This window comes from Hylobates moloch, unplaced genomic scaffold (assembly GCF_009828535.3).
Source record: "Hylobates moloch isolate HMO894 unplaced genomic scaffold, HMol_V3 SCAFFOLD_4, whole genome shotgun sequence".
NCBI lineage: Eukaryota > Metazoa > Chordata > Mammalia > Primates > Hylobatidae > Hylobates > Hylobates moloch.
This window is the reverse complement of record NW_026652279.1, coordinates 49,533,142-49,552,279: the sequence shown is the minus strand read 5'-3', so window position 1 is coordinate 49,552,279 and position 19,138 is coordinate 49,533,142. Positions and strand designations below refer to the sequence as shown.

General features: G+C 37.9%; 1 protein-coding gene across 1 annotated transcript in view; it reads right to left on the bottom strand.

Annotated features, from left to right (window-relative positions):
• The window catches only part of SLC9C1 (solute carrier family 9 member C1), a 175,937-nt gene that overhangs the window by 117,606 nt on the left and 39,193 nt on the right, over positions 1-19,138 (bottom strand). Inside the window, 3 exon segments of the mRNA XM_032755066.2 lie at positions 984-1,109; positions 9,800-9,966; positions 13,947-14,028. Coding sequence (XP_032610957.1) covers positions 984-1,109; positions 9,800-9,966; positions 13,947-14,028 — 375 coding nt within the window.

Here is a 19,138-nt window from a genome sequence, read left to right as displayed (position 1 = left end):
CATGGAAGAGCTAGCAGGAATATTTGCTACCTCTGTGTTAACTTAGTCATATGGAAGGAAGTCATTACTCTGTGGATAGCAATACCTAATTTGGTAGGACAAGTGGAAAATCTGCTGGTGGAATAAAGCACCATGTGGGCATTAGCTTCATCCTCATGGCACGGCCTCAATTGCTTAAAGAAGTTATTTATATCCTTAAAATAGTTGCCTTTGAAACTCAGCTTGTCTGCCAAGACTACTGTTGAACAGAGCAACAGTCATACCCTACAGATCTCCCACTTCCCTAGTTAGACTGAGCAGGTAGAGTGATTGGAATCCTATGTGGCTGGAATAGCTGAGAAGTGTTCAACAGCTCCATGGGCAGTGAGGAAGGGCCAATATGAACACCTTAAGAGGACAATTCATGGCAAATAGATCTTGATTATTTCAACCTGGATAGAAAATGAAAACTAGACTACTAGCAATTTCCAACAGTTTGTATGCTGCTGCGCTACAGCATTTCTCTAATTTTTAGCCAATATTTGAATGAAGACATAAAACTCTCTTCAGTCAGCTATTAGAGGATTTGGCTGTATCATTATATGAAAAACTGGCTTGGATCCAGAGATGGGCAATGTCACAGAACTGATTGCCTAACGCGTCTGAAGTTTAACCCCAGTTGCAATTTCTGCCATTGGGATCTGTGAAATTCCAAATTCTTCATAAATAAACCACTCTTTACTTAAGCTAATGTGAGTGAATTTCTTTCTTTCCTTCTTTCTCTTTCTTTCTTTTGTCTCTCTTTCTTTCTTTTCCTTCTTTCTGTCTGTCTCTCTCTCTTTTTCTTTCTTTCCAATCAAGCAGATTCCTAAGACAATGTCAAACTTCCCTTTGCCTTTGTAAACAATCTATTAAGTGAGCATGATCAAGATGTCTTTATAAAGGAGGAATTGTTCAACATAATTTTTGGCCAAACATAATTTCAAAAAAGAATAGTACAGTACTATTTGTGCCGACAAGAGACGCCTGTTGGCCAGCTCCATTGCTTCAATGTTAAAGATCTCATCTATTTCCTTGTTACAGTGTGGACATTTCACCTTCTGATGTTCTGTTGTTTCTTCTTCGTTCAACTAAATAAAACATAAACAAAAGAACAAAAAATACATGAATATTAACATATTGTTTAGCATAATCCACAAGCAATTTTTGTACCAGTTTGCTTTGAAAAATGGTAGCAAATCTCGTAGATAAGAAAAATGTTCAGATCCTCATCATTTGCTCAAATGTCCTAATCGTTTGCTCAGTTATAGAAGGTAAAATAATTGTCAGTTTTGCGGGGAGGAGTTATATCATATCTTTACTTTTACACGGCATTATTAACAGTTTAAAAAGCTATCACATATATGATCATGCTTTACACTAGCAGTTTTCAAAGTGTGGTCTCCCAGCAGCATCAGAATCACCTGGGAAGTGTTAGAAACGTGCATTCTCAGATCCCACCTTAGACCTACTGAATCATAATTGGAGGAGTGGGCAGTAATCTGTGTTTCTAAAACTCCATTTGAAAATTTTACTGCAGCTAAAGCTTGACAACCACTGCTTTAAAATGAACACTTAATGGAAAATAGAAAGTGAACACACATAAAGGAAATGGGAATATGAATAATTTACAGATGAGAAACTGAAGCTTAGAGAAAATTGATAATATGCTCAAAATTACAAAGCTATTAAGTCAGAAAGCTAGGCTATAAAGCCAGATTTTCTGATTCCAAGGTCAGTGTTCTATCTTTAATACTATAATATCCCTCATGTTTGCATCATAAAAACGAGAATGTAGTCATTTGATCCTCTGCCTTCTAAAACAGATCAAGTACCAGAGTGGTGGCCCCAACACTGGCTTCTGCATTAGAATTAGCTGGGTAGTGGATTTAAAATATTCCTGGAGCCCTGCTCAGACCACCTGCATAAAACTCTTCAGAGAGTAGGTGAAAACTCAATCAATATTTTGAATAAACTTTCTGGATAATTCTGATGCAGACAAGTCAGCAAAAGTTCACAATCAGGTATTGGGAGCTACTAGAGAAATCCTTGGATATGACGTGGTACTTGTTCCATCCAGAAATCCTGGCAGTATTCCTGCAGGCACAAGGGTCAGTTCTAAATTCCTATCTGGAGCTTTAAGCACTGGTTCAGTGGATATGAAATGGATTTTTTCAGAATTCTACTTCATAGAGACTAATTATCTCACCTAAGCCCTCCCAGAAGTTGGCCCCTCATACTGTGTTTTGCAAAAACAAAAACAAAAACAAAAACATTGTAAAAACCATTGAAAACTGGACATGATGTAGGACACGGAAAAGTGCAGCAGCTGTGAAGACCCCAGGACAACTTTTACTATTTCCCTTTAGGGAAACCATGACTGATTAGTGTGCTGAGTGTTCTTAAAAGAATGAGTCTGACTGCAGATATCTTAAAGCATATCTCAGAAACAGAAGGTGACATCTCCCATAGCTAAACTTTGGCTTTGAATTCCATTTTATATTGAAAATATTTTTAACCATAAATTAAGGTCTAGCAAATGCTTAGATACACAATAGCCTAAATAAATAAACAAAGGCCCCCAATTTGGTCAGAAACTGGCCATTTTCTAAGGTTCATTTTCATACACACACACACACACACACACACACACACATTTTTTTTTTTAAGAAAGGGTTTCTCTCTGCTGCCCAGGCTGGAGTGCAGTGGCACAATCACGGTTCACCACAGCCTCAACCTCCCAGGCTTGAGTGATCCTCCCACCTCAGTCTCCTGAGTAGCGGGGACTACAGATGCACACCACCACCCAGCTAATTTTTGTATATTTTATAGAGACATGGTTTTGGCATGTTGCCAGGCTGGTCTCAAACTGCTTGGCTCAAGCAATTCACCTGCCTTGGCTTCCCAAAGTGCTAAGATTACAGGCATGAGCCACTGTGCTGACCTATGATGTCTTTTAAAGAGAGCTCCAATACACGGCTTCCTCTTTTGAATTTAAACATATATATTTTAAACATACACATAAAACATATATTTTATTTTATTTTCAAATTTTGGGTATTTATTGATTCTTTTTTTTAATTATACTTTAAGTTCTAGGGTACATGTGCACAACGTGCAAGTTTGTTACATATGTATACATGTGCCATGTTGGTGTGCTGCACCCATTAACTCGTCATTTAGCATTAGGTATATCTCCTAATGCTATCCCTCCCCCCTCCCCCCACCCCACAACAGTCGCCGGAGTGTGATGTTCCCCTTCCTGTGTCCACCTGTTCTCATTGTTCAATTCCCACCGATGAGTGAGAGCATGCAGTGTTTGGTTTTTTGTCCTTGGGATAGTTTGCTAAGAATGATGGTTTCCAGCTTCATCCATGTCCCTACACAGGACATGAACTCATCCTTTTTTATGACCGCATAGTATTCCATGGTGTATATGTGCCACATTTTCTTAATCCAGTCTATCATTGTTGGACATTTGGGTTGGTTCCAAGTCTTTGCTATTGTGAATAGTGCCACAATAAACATATGTGTGCATATGTCTTTATAGCAGCATGTTTTATAATCCTTTGGGTATATACCCAGTAATGGGATGGCTGAGTCAAATAGTATTTCTAGTTCTAGATCCCTGAGGAATCGCCACACTGTCTTCCACAATGGTTGAACTAGTTTACAGTCCCACCAACAGTGTAAAAGTGTTCCTATGTCTCCACATCCCTCTCCAGCACCTGTTGTTTCCTGACTTTTTAATGATCACCATTCTAAGTGGTATGAAATGGTATCTCATTGTGGTTTTGATTTGCATTTCTCTGATGACCAGTGATGATGAGCATTTTTTCATGTATCTGTTGGCTGCATAAATGTCTTCTTTTGAGAAGTGTCTGTTCATATCCTTTGCCCACTTTTTGATGGGGTTGTTTTTACTTGTAAATTTGTTTGAGTTCATTGTAGATTCTGGATATTAGCCCTTTGTCAGATGCGTAGATTGCAAAAATTTTCTCCCATTCTGTAGGTTGCCTGTTCACTCTGATGGTAGTTTCTTTTGCTGTGCAGAAGCTCTTTAGTTTAATTAGATCCCATTTGTCAATTTTGGCTTTTGTTGCCATTGCTTTTGGTGTTTTAGACATGAAGTCCTTGCCCATGCCTATGTCCTGAATGGTATTGCCTAGGTTTCCTTCTAGGGTTTTTATGGTTTTAGGTCTAACATTTAAGGCTTTAATCCATCTTGAATTAATTTTTGTGTAGGGCATAAGGAAGGTATCCAGTTTCAGCTTTCTACATATGGCTAGCCAGTTTTCCCAGCACCGTTTGTTAAATAGGGAATCCTTTCTCCATTTCTTGTTTTTGTCAAGCTTGTCAAAGATCAGATATTTGTAGATGTGTGGTATTATTTCTGAGGGCTGTGTTCTGTTCCATTGGTCTAGATCTCTGTTTTGGTACCAGTACCATGCTGCTTTGGCTATTTGGTTACTGTAGCCTTGTAGTATAGTTTTTGTTTGTTTGTTTGTTTGTTTTTGAGAAGGAGTCTCGCTCTTTCACCCAGGCTGAAGTGCAGTGGCGCGATCTCAGCTCACTGCAGGCTCCGTCCCCCGGGGTTCATGCCATTCTCCTGCCTCAGCCTCCTGAGTAGCTGGGAATACAGGCGCCCGCCACCTCGCCCGGCTAATTTTTTGTATTTTTTAGTAGAGACGGGGTTTCATCGTGTTAGCCAGGATGGTCTCAATCTCCTGATCTCGTGATCCGCCCGCCTCGGCCTCTCAAAGTGCTGGGATTACAGGCATGAGCCACTGCGCCTGGCGCCTTGTAGTATAGTTTGAAGTCAGGTAGCGTGATGCCTCCAGCTTTGTTCTTTTGGCTTATGATTGACTTAGCAATGTGGGCTCTTTTTTGGTTCCATATGAACTTCAAAGTAGTTTTTTCCAATTCTGTGAATAAAGTCATTGGTAGCTTGATAGGGATGTCATTGGTAGCTTGATAGGGATGGCATTGAATCTATAAGTTACCTTGGGCAGTATGGCCATTTTCACGATATTGATTCTTCCTATCCATGAGCATGGAATTTTCTTCCATTTGTTTGTATCCTCTTTTATTTTGTTGAGCAGTGGTTTGTAGTTCTCCTTGAACAGGTCCTTCCCATCCCTTGTAAGTTGGATTCCTAGGTATTTTATTCTCTTTGAAGCAGTTGTGAATAGGAGTTCACTCATGATTTGGCTCTCTGTCTGTTATTGGTGTATAAGGATGCTTGTGATTTTTGCACACTGATTTTGTATCCTGAGACTTTGCTGAAGTTGCTTATCAGCTTAAGGAGATTTGGGGCTGAGACAGTGGGGTTTTCTAAATATACAATCATGTCATCTGCAAACAGGGACAATTTGACTTCCTCTTTTCCTAATTGAATACCCTTTATTTCCTTCTCCTGCCTGATTGCCCTGGCCAGAACTTCCAACACTATGTTGAATAGGAGTTGTGAGAGAGGGCATCCCTGTCTTGTGCCAGTTATCAAAGGGAATGCTTTCAGTTTTTGCCCATTCAGTATGATATTGGCTATGGGTTTGTCATAAATAGCTCTTATTATTTTGCGATACATCCCATCAATACCTAATTTATTAAGAGCTTTTAGCATGAAGGGCTGTTGAATTTTGTCGAAGGCCTTTTCTGCATCTATTGAGATAATCGTGGTTTTTGTCTTTGGTTCTGTTTATATGCTGGATTACATTTATTGATTTGCATATGCTGAACCAGCCTTGCATCCCAGGGATGAGGCCCACTTGATCATGGTGGAAAAGCTTTTTGATGTGCTGCTGGATTCGGTTTGCCAGTATTTTATTGAGGATTTTTGCATCGATGTTCATTAGGAATATTGGTCTAAAATTCTCTTTTTGTATTGTGTCTCTGCCAGGCTTTGGTATCAGGATGATGCTGGCCTCATAAAATGAGTTAGGGAGGATTCCCTCTTTTTCTATTGATTGGAATAGTTTCAGAAGGAATGGTATCAGCTCCTCCTTGTACCTCTGGTAGAATTTGGCTGTGAATCCATCTGGTCCTGGACTTTTTTTGGTTGGTAAGCTATTAATTATTGCTTCAATTTCAGAGCCTGTTATTGGTCTATTAAGAGATTTAACTTCTTCCTGGTTTAGTCTTGGGAGGGTGCATGTGTCAAGGAATTTATGCATATCTTCTAGATTTTCTAGTTTATTTGTGTAGAGGTGTTTATAGTATTCTCTGATGGTAGTTTGTATTTCTGTGGGATCGGTGGTGACATCCCCTTTATCATTTTTTATTGCATCTATTTGATTTTTCTCTCTTTTCTTTATTAGTCTTGCTGGTGGTCTATCAATTTGGTGGATCTTTTCAAAAAACCAGCTCCTGGATTCATTGATTTTTTGAAGGGTTTTTCGTGTCTCTATTTCCTTCAGTTCTGCTCTGATCTTAGTTATTTCTTGCCTTCTGCTAGCTTTTGAATGTGTTTGCTTTTGCTTCTCTAGTTCTTTTCATTGTGATGTTAGGGTGTCAATTTTAGATCTTTCCTGCTTTCTCTTGAGGGCATTTAGTACTATAAATTTCCCTCTACACACTGCTATAAATGTGTCCCAGAGATTCTGGTATGTTGTGTCTTTGTTCTCATTGGTTTCAAAGAACATCTTTATTTCTGCCTTCATTTCGTTATGTACCCAGTAGTCATTCAGGAGCAGGTTGTTCCATTTCCACGTAGTTGAGTGGTTTTGAGTGAGTTTCTTAATCCTGAGTTCTAGTTTGATTGCACTGTGGTCTGAGAGACAGTTTGTTGTAATTTCTATTCTTTTACTTTTGCGGAGGAGTGCTTTACTTCCAACTATGTGGTCAGTTTTGGAATAAGTGTGGTGTGGTGCTGAGAAGAATGTATGTTCTGTTGATTTGGGGTGGAGAGTTCTATAGATGTCTATTAGGTCCGCTTGGTGCAGAGCTGATCTCAATTCCTGGATATCCTTGTTAACTTTCTGTCTCGTTGATCTGTCTTATGTCGACAGTGGGGTGACAAAGTCTCCCATTATTATTGTGTGTGAGTCTAAGTCTCTTTGTAGGTCTCTAAGGGCTTGCTTTATTAATCTGGGTGCTCCTGTATTGGGTGCATATATGTTTAGGATAGTTAGCTCTTCTTGTTTAATTGATCCCTTTACCATTATGTAATGGCCTTCTTTGTCTCTTTTGATCTTTGTTGGTTTAAAGTCTGTTTTATCAGAGACAAGGATTGTAACCCCTGCCTTTTTTGTTTTCCATTTGCTTGGCAGATCTTCCTCCATCCCTTTATTTTGAGCCTATGTGCACGTGAGATGGGTTTCCTGAATACAGCACACTGATGGGTCTTGACTCCTTATCCAATTTGCCAGTCTGTGTCTTTTAATTGGAGCATTTAGCCCATTTACATTTAAGGTTAATATTGTTATGTGTGAATTTGATCCTGTCATTATGATGCTAGCTGGTTATTTTGCCCATTAGTGGATGCAGCTTCTTCCTAGCATCAATGATCTTTACAATTTGGCTTGTTTTTTCAGTGGCTGGTACCGGTTATTCCTTTCCATGTTTAGTGCTTCTTTCAGGAGCTCTTTTAGGGCAGGCCTGGTGGTGACAAAATCTCTCAGCATTTGCTTGTCTGTAAAGGATTTGATTTCTCCTTCACTTATGAAGCTTAGTTTGGCTGGATATGAAATTCTGGGTTGAAAATTCTTTTCTCTGAGAATGTTGAATATTGGCCCCCACTGTCTTCTGGCTTGTAGAATTTCTGCCGAGAGATCAGCTGTTAGTCTGATGGTCTTCCCTTTGTGGGTAACCCAACTTTTCTCTCTGTCTGCCCTTAACATTTTTTCTTTCATTTCAACTTTGGTGAGTCTGACAATTATGTGTCTTGGAGTTGGTCTTGTCAAAGAGTATCTTTGTGGTGTTCTCTGTATTTCCTGAATTTGAATGTTGGCCTGCCTTGCTAGGTTGGGGAAGTTCTCCTGGATAATATCCTGCAGAGTGTTTTCCAACTTGGTTCCATTCTCCCCGTCACTTTCAGGTACACCAATCAGATGTAGATTGGGTCTTTTCACATAGTCCCATATTTCTTGGAGGCTTTGTTCATTTCTTTTTATTCCTTTTTCTCTAAACTTCTCTTCTCGCTTCATTTCATTCCTTTGATCTTCCATTACTGATACCCTTTCTTCCAGTTGATTGAATCGGCTACTGAAGCTTGTGCATTCGTGACGTAGTTCTCGTGCCATGGTTTTCAGCTCCATCAGGTCCTTTAAGGACTTCTCTGCATTGATTATTCTAGTTAGCCATTCGTCTAATCTTTTTTCAAGGTTAACTTCTCTGCGATGGGTTCGAACTTCCTTCTTTAGCTTGGAGATGTTTGATCATCTTAAGCCTTCTTCTCTCAACTCGTCAAAGTCATTTTACATCTAGCTTTTTTCCATTGCTGGTGAGAAGCTGCATTCCTTTGGAGGAGGAGAGGTGCTCTGATTTTTAGAATTTTCAGTTTTTCTGTTCTGTTTTTCCCCATCTTTGTGGTTTTATCTACTTTTGGTCTTTGATGATGGTGATGTACAGATGGGGTTTTGGTGTGGATGTCCTTTGTGTTTGTTAGTTTTCCTTCTAACAGTCAGGACCCTCAGCTGCAGGTCTGTTGGAGTTTACTGGAGGTCCACTCCAGACTCTGTTTGCCTGAGTATCAGCAGCAGAGGCTGCAGAACAGTGAATATTGCTGAACAGGCAATGTTGCTGTCTGATTGTTCCTCTGGAGGTTTCCTCTCAGAGGAGTACCTGGCCATGTGAGGTGTCAATCTGCCCCTACTGGGGGGTGCCTCCCAGTTAGGCTACTCAGGGGTCAGAGACCCACTTGAGGAGGCAGTCTGTCTGTTCTCAGATCTCAAACTCCATGCTGGGAGAAACATTACTCTCTTCAAAGCTGTCAGACAGGGACATTTAAGCCTGCAGAGGTTTCTGCTGCCTTTTGTTCAGCTATGCCCTGCCCCCAGAGGTGGAGTCTGCAGAGGCAGGCAGGCCTCCTTGAGCTGCAGTGGGCTCCACCCAGTTCGAGCTTCCTGGTGTCTTTGTTTACCTACTCAAGCCTCAGCAATGGTGGGCACCCCTCACCAGCCTCACTGCCTCCTTGCAGTTTGATCTCAGACTGCTATGCTAGCAATGAGCTAGCTCCATGGGTGTGGGACCCTCTGAGCCAGGTGCGGGATATAATCTCCTGGTGTGCCGTTTGCTAAGACCATTGGAAAAGCACAGTATTAGGGTGGGAGTGACCCTATTTTCCAGGTGCCATCTGTCACAGCTTTGCTTGGCTACAAAAGGGAATTCCCTGACCCCTTGCACTTCCTGGGTGAGGCGATGCCTTGCCCTGGGTCAGCTCACACTCGGTGCACTGCAACTACTGTCCTGCACCCACTGTCCGACAAGCCCCAGTGAGATGAACCTGGTACCTCAGTTGGAAATGCAGAAATCACCTGTCTTCTGCATCACTCACGCTGGGAGCTGTAGACTGGAGCTGTTCCTATTTGGCCATCTTGGAACTGTGCCCCAAAAACATATTTTAAACATATATATTCAAAGGGGTTATGACTTCTGCTTTGCCCCACAGTGATCATGAAGTTCTTTAACACTCCCCCTTACTACTTTGTTAAATAGAGTTATCAACATGACTTCTCTATCAATTACAAATATTAAAACTTGTGAATTAATATTTATGATCTGATTTATACTTCAGTATAATCAAATCTGCATTAAAGCAATAAAAAAGATATTACTTGCTTACCATGTATGGGTTTTCAAGTATAATTGCTTTCTCAATCATGTTCCAATCAGCATTAGCAAGATCTTTGTCAAATTTAAGGGCAGAGGCTGCAGACTTGGTTAGCTCTTGAAAGTGCTGAAATGTGCAACAAACCGATTTATATTTTGTTGATGTGGCATCACGAAGACCTTTGATACAAACACACATTTGATAAATAGTAGAAACACCACCATTCTGATATGGGTTAGAAAGCTTACTTTTGTTTTTAACTTATTGTCACTAATCTTTAAATAAAATTTCAACATAAACTGTTTAATAATGGAAATACTAAAGAGTTAAACATTTTCTGCTTTCATATTTCTTCTCACAAAAGGTGAGGCGTGTAATAGTAATAGCTAATGTTTATTGAGTGCTTACTATATTCTGCAAAAGTGCATTTCAGCACTTTGCATGCATTAAGTTTTTGGTTACCTGGCCAACTTTTGAGGTAAGTCCTTTTTCCCAGTTTGATATATGAGGAAACAAAGAAACAGAGGTATAATGGTTAGTTTCATGTGTCAACTTGACTGGGCCACAGGGTGCCCATATATTCAGTTAAACATTCTGGGTGTATCTGTGAGTGTTTTTGGATGAGGGTGACATTTAAATTGGTAGACTAGTACATTGCCTTTCCCAATGTTGGTGGGCCTCATCCAATCTGTTGGAGGCCTCAATAAAACAAAAGTCTGAACAAGAGAGAATTTGTTGTCTCTGCTTGGTGGTCTTTGAGTAGGGACTTCTGTCTTCTCCTACCTTCAGACTTTAGCTGGAACTTGTACTATTGGCTCTTTTGTTTCTCAGGCCTTTGGAATGCATACTTTGGGACTTAGCTTCCATAACTGCATGAGCCAGTTAAGCACATATGATAAGTTATCTGCATTATCTTTTAAGATTCCAATCTCTTGAACTATCTTTTTGTTCTAGAACACGTCCAGTTTCTAGCTTCCTAAGAAATTTAGCACCTGTTGTGTTTTCTGAAGATCATTAAGTGAAATAAGCCACACACAGAAAGACAAACATCACATATTCTCACTTATTTGTGGGATCTAAAAATAAAAACAATTTAACTCATGGACATAGAGGGTAGAATGATGGTTAACAGAGGCTGGGAAAGGTGGTAGGGGGATGGGGCAGGTGGGGATGGTTAATGGGCACAAAAATATAGAAAGAATAAATAAGACTTATTGTTTGACAACACAATAAGGTGACTATAGTCAATAATACCTTTACATTTTAAGAATAATTTAAAGAGTCATATTTTAAATTTTAAACATTTTTAAAATTTTACATTTTAAGAATAATTTAAAGAGCAATTGAATTGTTTGTAATTCAAAGGATAAATGCCTGAAGGGATGGATATCCTATTCTCTATGATGTGCTTATTTCACTTTGCATGCCTGTACCAAAACATCTCGGGTACCCCACAAACATATACACCTACTATGTACCAACAAACATTTTAAAAATAAAAAAGAAGAAAATAGCCACAAAAAAGAGAAATATCTAGGAATACAGCTAACAAAGGAGGTGAAAGATCTCTACAAGGAGAACTATAAAACACTGTGAAAGTAATCAGAGATTACACAAATAAATAGAAAAACATTCCATGCTCATGGATTGAAAGAATCAATATCATTAAAATGGCCACATTATCCAAAGCAATATGCAGATTCAACACAATTTCTATTGAACTACTAATGTCATTTTTCACAGGATTAGAGAAAAACAGTTCTAAAATTTATGTAGAACCAAGAGAGAGCCCAAATAGCCAATGCAATCCTAAGCAAACAGAACAAAGCCAGAAGCATCACACTACTTGACTTCAAACTATACTACTGGTCTACAGTAACCAAAACAACATGGTATTGGTACAAAAACAGATACATAGCTCAATGGGACAGAATAGAGAACCCAGAAGAAAAGCTGCATGCTTACAGCCATCTGATGTTTGACAAAGCTGACAAAAACAGACAATGGGGGATGGATTCCCTGTTCAATAAATGGTGCTGTGATAACTGGCTAGCTGTATGCAGAACAATGAAACTGGACCTCTACCTTTCACTATATACAAAAATTAACTCAAGATGGATTAAATATTTAAATGTAAGACCTCAAACTATAAAAGTCCTAGAAGAAAACCTAGGAAATAACTTTTTCCACACCAGCCTCGAGAAATAATTTTTGGCTAAGTCCCCCCCAAAATTGTAACAAAACAAAAATTGACAAGCGACAGCTAATTAAACTAGAGAGTTTCTGCAAAGCAAAAGAAACTATTAATAGAGTAAACAGACAACCTGTAAAATGGGAGAATATATTAGCAAACTATACATCTAACAAAGGTCTCATATCCAGAATCTACAAGGAACTTAAAGCAACAGGCAAAAAACAATCCCATTTAAAAATTGGCAAAGGTTAAGTGTCCATCAACAGATGAATGGATAAAGAAAATATTATACATATACACAATGGCATACCATTAAGCTATTAAAAAGAATGAGATCCTGTCATTTGCAACAGCATGGATGGAACTGGAGGTCATGTTAAGTGAAATAAGCCAGGCACAGAAGGAAAAACTTTGCATGTTCTCACTTATTTGTGGGAGCTAAAAATTAAAACAATTGAACTTACGGAGATAGAGAGTAGAATGATGATTAACCAGAGCCTGTGAAGAGTAGTGGGGAGGTAAGGGGAAATTTGGGTGGTTAATGTGTTCAAAAAATAGAAAGAATGAAAAAGATCTGGCATTTGATAACACGATAGAGTGACTATAGTCAAGAATAAGTAATTGTGCATTTAAAAATAACTAAAAGTGTATAATTGGATTGTTTGTAACACAAAGGATAAACACTTGAGGTGATGGATACTCCATTTACCCTAATTGATTATTACACATTCTATACCCGTATCAAAATATCCCATGCACCCCATAAATATATACAACTACTATGTATCCACAAAAATTAAAACAAAAAAAATCTTAATGGGCAAAGTACATGAACAGACACTTCTCAAAAGAAGGCATACAAGTGGCCAACAAACACGTGAAATAATGCTCATCATCACTAATCATAAAAGAAACGCAAATCAAAATCACAATGAGATACCATCTCACACGAGTCAGAATGGTTATTATTAAAAAGTCAAAAAATAACAGATGCTGGCAAGGCTGTGGGGAAAAGGGAACACATATACTGTTGGTGAGAAAGGAGAATGTAAATTATTTCAGCCACTATGGAAAGCAGTTTGGAGATTTCTCAAATAACTATAAACAGAACTACCATTCAAGCTAGCCACCCCAAGATAGCCAAAGGAAAATAAATCATTCTACAAAAAAGATACATTCACTTGTATGTTCATCACAGCATTATTCACAATAGCAAAGAGATGGAATCAACCTAAGTGTCCATCAGTGGTGGAATGGATAAAGAAAATGTGCTATAGATACACCATTGAATACTACGCAGCCATAAAAAAGAACAAGATTATGCCCTTTGCCACAACATGGATAAAGCCAGAGTCCACTATCCTAAGTGAATTAATGCAGGAGCAGAAAATCCAATACCTTTTGTGGGAGCTAAACATTGAGTACACATGAACATAGAGATGGGAACAGTGGACACCAGGGAGTACTAGAGTGGGGAAAGAGAAACGGGATGTGAGTTGCAAAGCTACCTTTTGGGTACTGTGGTCACTACCTTGGTGATGAGATCTGTACCTCAAACCTCAGCATCACACAGTATACCCATGTAACAAACCTGCACATGTAAAATAAAATTTGAAAAAAATTAGGCACCACTGACTTGTATTTATATAATTTATATGGATTCTTTTTTTTTTTTTTTTTGAGACAGGGTCCTGCTCTCTTGCCCAGAGTGGAGTGCAGTGGTGTGATCTTGCCTCACTGCAGCATCAGCCTCCTGGGTTCCAGCGATCCTCCCCAATCAGCCTTCCAAATAGCTAGGACAACAGGTGTGCACTGCCACACCTGGCTAATTTTTAAACTTTTTGTAGAGATGGGGGTCTCACTATGTTGCCTAGGCTGTATATGGATTCTTTCTTTATTATTAGCACTTCTTTACCATACTTAGAATGTTTTTCTCTCCACAGGAATGTAATTGTTAGGGCTTACCTAGTATAGTAACTGCCACTGGCAAAATAAATCTATTGACAACAAGGGATATTAGGCACACTAACACTCCATGAAATAATATCTAGAATTGAAAAAAATACAAAGTAAGTATTCATGGCAATTTCATATAATATAGCCTATATTTACCAATATAAATTAAGCTATTTTCCAATATAAATTAAGCTAGGTTGTACCGTGTTAATAGATGCTCATGGCAGGGGAGGAATTAATCTAAGACATGATGAAAGCACTCTGGGTATTCTTTATCTTCCTGCATGTAATTCATCCATGTTTTGTTACCAAACCAAAATTAGGACACAAGTTTTGACAAGTAAATCAATACTTAATACAGACATTGGGAAGGAATATTTATCTTTGACTTCCACTGTTGCACTTCCTGGTAGCTGAGAATACACTTATATTTTATCAATCCTTATCTACTATGCACACCTGGCTGTGCATGGCCACACCGTTCTCTATTCAACATTACCAGCATATCTGCATCAAACAATTCTCCTTACCTGGGAAAGGAGAACAACTCAAGGCCCTTGATATGTTTTCTCCACCTCACACTTTGCCTCACTGGTACCCTTTCACTGTCAGGAAGAAGGAGTAATAAATGTCTTTCGTGCCACTTGATATCTTTATCTACTTGTATCTCAAGTCAGTCTTGATAGACAAATGAACTAACACTTTTCAATCTGAGGCTACACATTTTTGGGGATTTATGGAATTCTAACTTCCAGAATTTATGTTTAACCCTAGCTAGTCTTCTGTTCTATATCCACAGATGGAATTAGGGATAGAGCATGAAACCACACTAGAGGCTCCCAAAGTTGCACATTAGAATCATAAGGGAAACTTTAAAATATTGGTACCCAGGAGGTCCCCACTGAATATTCTGATCTAATTCTTCAAGGGTGCAGCCCAAGCATTGGTAATAAGGAAATCTGAGGTATAATGTACATACATTGAAATGTACTCAAGTACCATTTTGTCAATTTTGACAATGTATATCTACTCATAAAACTCTCAATCCTATCAAGATGCAAAATATCTCACATCCCCAAAATTTCTCTAATGCTCCTTCCTAATCAGTCCTTCACCAATGAGAGGCAGCTAGTATTTTGATTTCTACTTCTGTAGATAAGAATTGCCAATTCTAAAATCTTCATATAAATTAAATAGCATATGACATGTCTCACTGTGATTTTAATTTGCATTTCCTTAGAGTAGTAACGCTGAATACTTTTAACATGCATATTAGTACACATCTTTCTTTTTGAAGAAGTGTCTGTTCAAATATTTTGTACATTTTTTAAAAATTGGGTTACCATTGTATTTTCTTCAAAAAATTTTAGAGTTTTTGATTTTATATTTAAGTCTATGGTCCATCTCAAATCAGTTTTAGGTATGGTGTGAGGTAAAAATAGAGTTTTTCTTTTTTTTTTTCTAAGTAAATCCAGTAGTTCAGCACCATTTATTGAAAAAAATATTTTTTCTCTCATTGAACTGTTTCAGAATCTGTGTCAAAAACCAATTCACCATATAAATGTGAGTCTTTTTTGAATTCTTTATTATATTCCATTCATCTTTTTTTATTCTTATGCCAGCATGCTACTGAATTACTGTATTTTTATAGTAAGTCCTGATATCAGGTAGTATAAGTCCTTAAATTTGGTTCTTCCTTTTCAAAATTATTAGGGCTATCCTCAGTCTTCTGTATTTCTATATGGAGTTTAGATTTTGGGTATCTATTTCCAAATCTTCTGGGATTGGAATTGCAATGAGTATAGTGACATCCTAATAATTCCAAGTCTTCAAATCCATGATTGGAATATATATTTTATGTAGGTTTTTAAAAATTTACCTCAACAATGCCATGTTGTTTTCAGTGCACAAGTTTTGCATATTTTGGAAAGAAGCCTCTAAGTTGGCTCTCAAAGGTATCCATCTCTCGATACTTAGCCATCTTTTTTTTTTTTTTTTGTAAGTCAGGTGTTCATTTATTAAATACAAGTTTTGAACAAACTCTGCCAGGCAAGTTTGACAAGAAGCAACCTTCCTGAAATGTTTCAAAGTACGGTCATATTGATCATGTTTTATTTCAAGCAACCTTTTTGTTCTTCATTTTCTGTTTCTAGGTTTATTTCCTGGTGAGCAATTAGAGCATGTGCATTATTTCCTCACATGACATCAAGAGTGCAGCATCAGCCTCTGGCTTGTAAAGGCACCCAGTAGGCTTATGTTCTGTACAATCACTGCTTAGCAACCAGCATCAAGTAAAGTAATTAAGCTTTTGTAGAGTGTGATACCAAATAGCAACTGGCACCTTCACCTGCACCATTAAAAAACCTTTAAAGTTTCCTTCAGTTTTCAGATATCCATTAAAAACCATATTAAAAAACAAAATCCAGACTGCTTGATAAAATGTACTTAAACAATTTTCCAAGTTTAGTATTAGCTTCTTGGTAAGTTATGAGCAATACCAGAGCTGGGTAAAGAGTCGTCATTTTCCTATCATACTCCAGCAAAGCCAATAAATAAAACTAGGTATGTTAGAAAGTCTGCCCTACTAGATTTAGAGCTGCTTCTAAGTTCCAGACAAAACACCTTTTTAAGCTTCCAAGTGTATATGCACACGGTGTTGTACCAAGATGATAACTTTTTAAAATCTAATTTTTTAGATGTCCTTAAATTACTTCACAGAAAGAAAAAAGGCACAGAGAACACCTGGTTTCCTCACCAGTAATGGCCTTAAGCTACACACTTGCCTGTGCTAAGAGTTTAAAGATATTCAGCAGCATTAATGGTGCCATAGCCATTCGTAGAAAGTTTCAGGAAAACAGCTTAAAAAAAAAGAAGAAAAGCTTGCCAGAAAAGGCTTACAATCCGAAGGTTAAATGCAGAAGAATACAGACAAAGACTAGAGGCAGCATCAAGGTTGTTAACCAGGAAGCTGCTGAGAATAGCTGATTTCTGAGGTTTCGTCCCCATGTTCCTCCAGTTTTCTCCTGAAAACTCTGGTCTTTTCCCCTCTTGTTTTTAAAATGAACACATCCTGTTAGATTGGGTTTGGAGGATACATGCAAATAGGCAGAAGCTTATTTTATACAGAGTTCATTCTCAGAGAGGAAAACGAGAATAATAAATATTGAATGAAGCTAATTTTAGAAAATAAGCAAATCCTGTCAATGCATGCTTTAAAGGCCCAGGGAGCACATTGAATGAATCTTACATTCTGGCATTTGCAAAAGTGTCCTCAACTTCCTTTTACATTTATAAGCACAGCAATAGGCAACATCTATTTTATATCCAGGGTGGAAAGCCCTCTTAGATTTGAGGCTTTCCAGCTTATACCATCAAAAAAACATCAAGGACTGCTTATAGCAATTTGTGTTGAAATATAAAACTACTATTTTATTTGATCCTTCAACCATAGTTAATAACGTGTTCCAAATGAAGCAGTGACACCCATTTCTCAATTTTATCACTTTTCTTGTCACTTATGACATCTCTGGGCTTAGAAAGATGGTGATATAAAGACAACCCATAGGGGAGTGTCCCTACTCAGCATATTAAGCTGCACAATTGAGTAGTGAGCTCAAGCTCAACTTATGAAAGTGGCGTCCATCCACCTACTAACTACACCGGGCTAAATGGATATTTAAAATGTCTTGTGGACAAGGTTGTGCTCAAATTCCTACTTTGTTAAGTGAATGCCTAATTCTGTGACAGAAGCAGCTCTTAGAAGTCAGGTGACAAGCCCAAATATTAACCATATACATTTTATAATATCAGAATTTTGTCAAGAATGAGTATGTTAGCAAACATGGCCACATACTGCATACATCTCACTCTGGAAGAGAAAATGTAAAGTGGTACTCAGTTTACTCTGAGTGTGTGTGTGTGTGTGTGTGTGTGTGTCTCACACGCTGAAATATACTGTTGATATTAGATACTTAGTCATCTTAAATATGGACTAGACATATTGACTCACTTCTAATAAATAGAATATGAAGAAGTAATGGGAAGTGACTTTCAAAATTAGGTTGTAAAAAGACCGTGGCTTCTGTCTTGAGGGTTTGCTCTCTCTAGCCTCTTGCTTATTCATTCTGAGAGTAGCCAGCTACCATATTGCAAGCTGACCTATGGAGAGGTCCAAATGACAAGGAGGCTTCTGGCCAAGAGTCAACAAGAAACTAAAGCCCTTAGTTCACTGCCTTCAAACAACTGAATCTTGTCAACAAAACCACACAATCAGCTTAGAAGCAGATTCTCTAGCCCCAGTTGAGCCTTTTGATGGCTGCACTCCCAATTTATGCTTAAATGCAAGTTTATGAGAGAAACAATCAGAGGCACTCAGTTAATTTAAACTCATATTCCTGACTCACAGAAACTGAGATAATAAATGTTTCTTGTTTCAAGCCACTGAATTTTGGGACAATTTTTTACATAGCCATAGATAATGATAACTGATACATATGTATTTCATTATTTTTGTTACTATGACATGTTTTTGATGCTATTATTATGTTCTTTACTTCATTTTTCTGTTTGTTGCTAGTATATAAAAATATAATTTAGTTTTGTATACTGAACATGAATTTCATGATTTTGCTAAATTCACTTATGAGTTCTACTGGTTATTTAGTATCTACCAATTTGTGTGCCTTTTTTCTCCCTATTGCCTGAGGTAGGACATTGAGCATAATGTTCCACAAAAATGAAGAAAGCAGATATATTTGCCCTTATTTGAAACTTAGGGGAAAGTATTCAGTATTCAACCATTAAGTGTCACTTATCATTAAGTTTTTAACTTTTTCTTTTTAAATAAATCCCCTCTATCAGATTAAAGTAGTTTTCTTCAAACTCTATTTCACAAAAAGTTTTCTATGTATAAAATCATATCTTCTGCATACAGAGATAGTTTTACTTAATCTCTTCTTATTTAGGTGCCTTTTATTTCTTTCTCTTGCCTGATTGCTCTGCCTAGGACTCTCAGAACTGTGTTGAATAGGAATGGTGAAAATGGGCATCCTTGTTTTGTTCCAGCCCTCAAGGGGAATGCTTCCAGCTTTTGCTGATTCTGTATGATGTTGGCTGTGGACTTGTCATAGAGGGCTCTTCTTATTTTGAGGTATCTTCCTTCAATGTCTAGATTTTTAAGGGTTTTGAATATGAAGTAATGT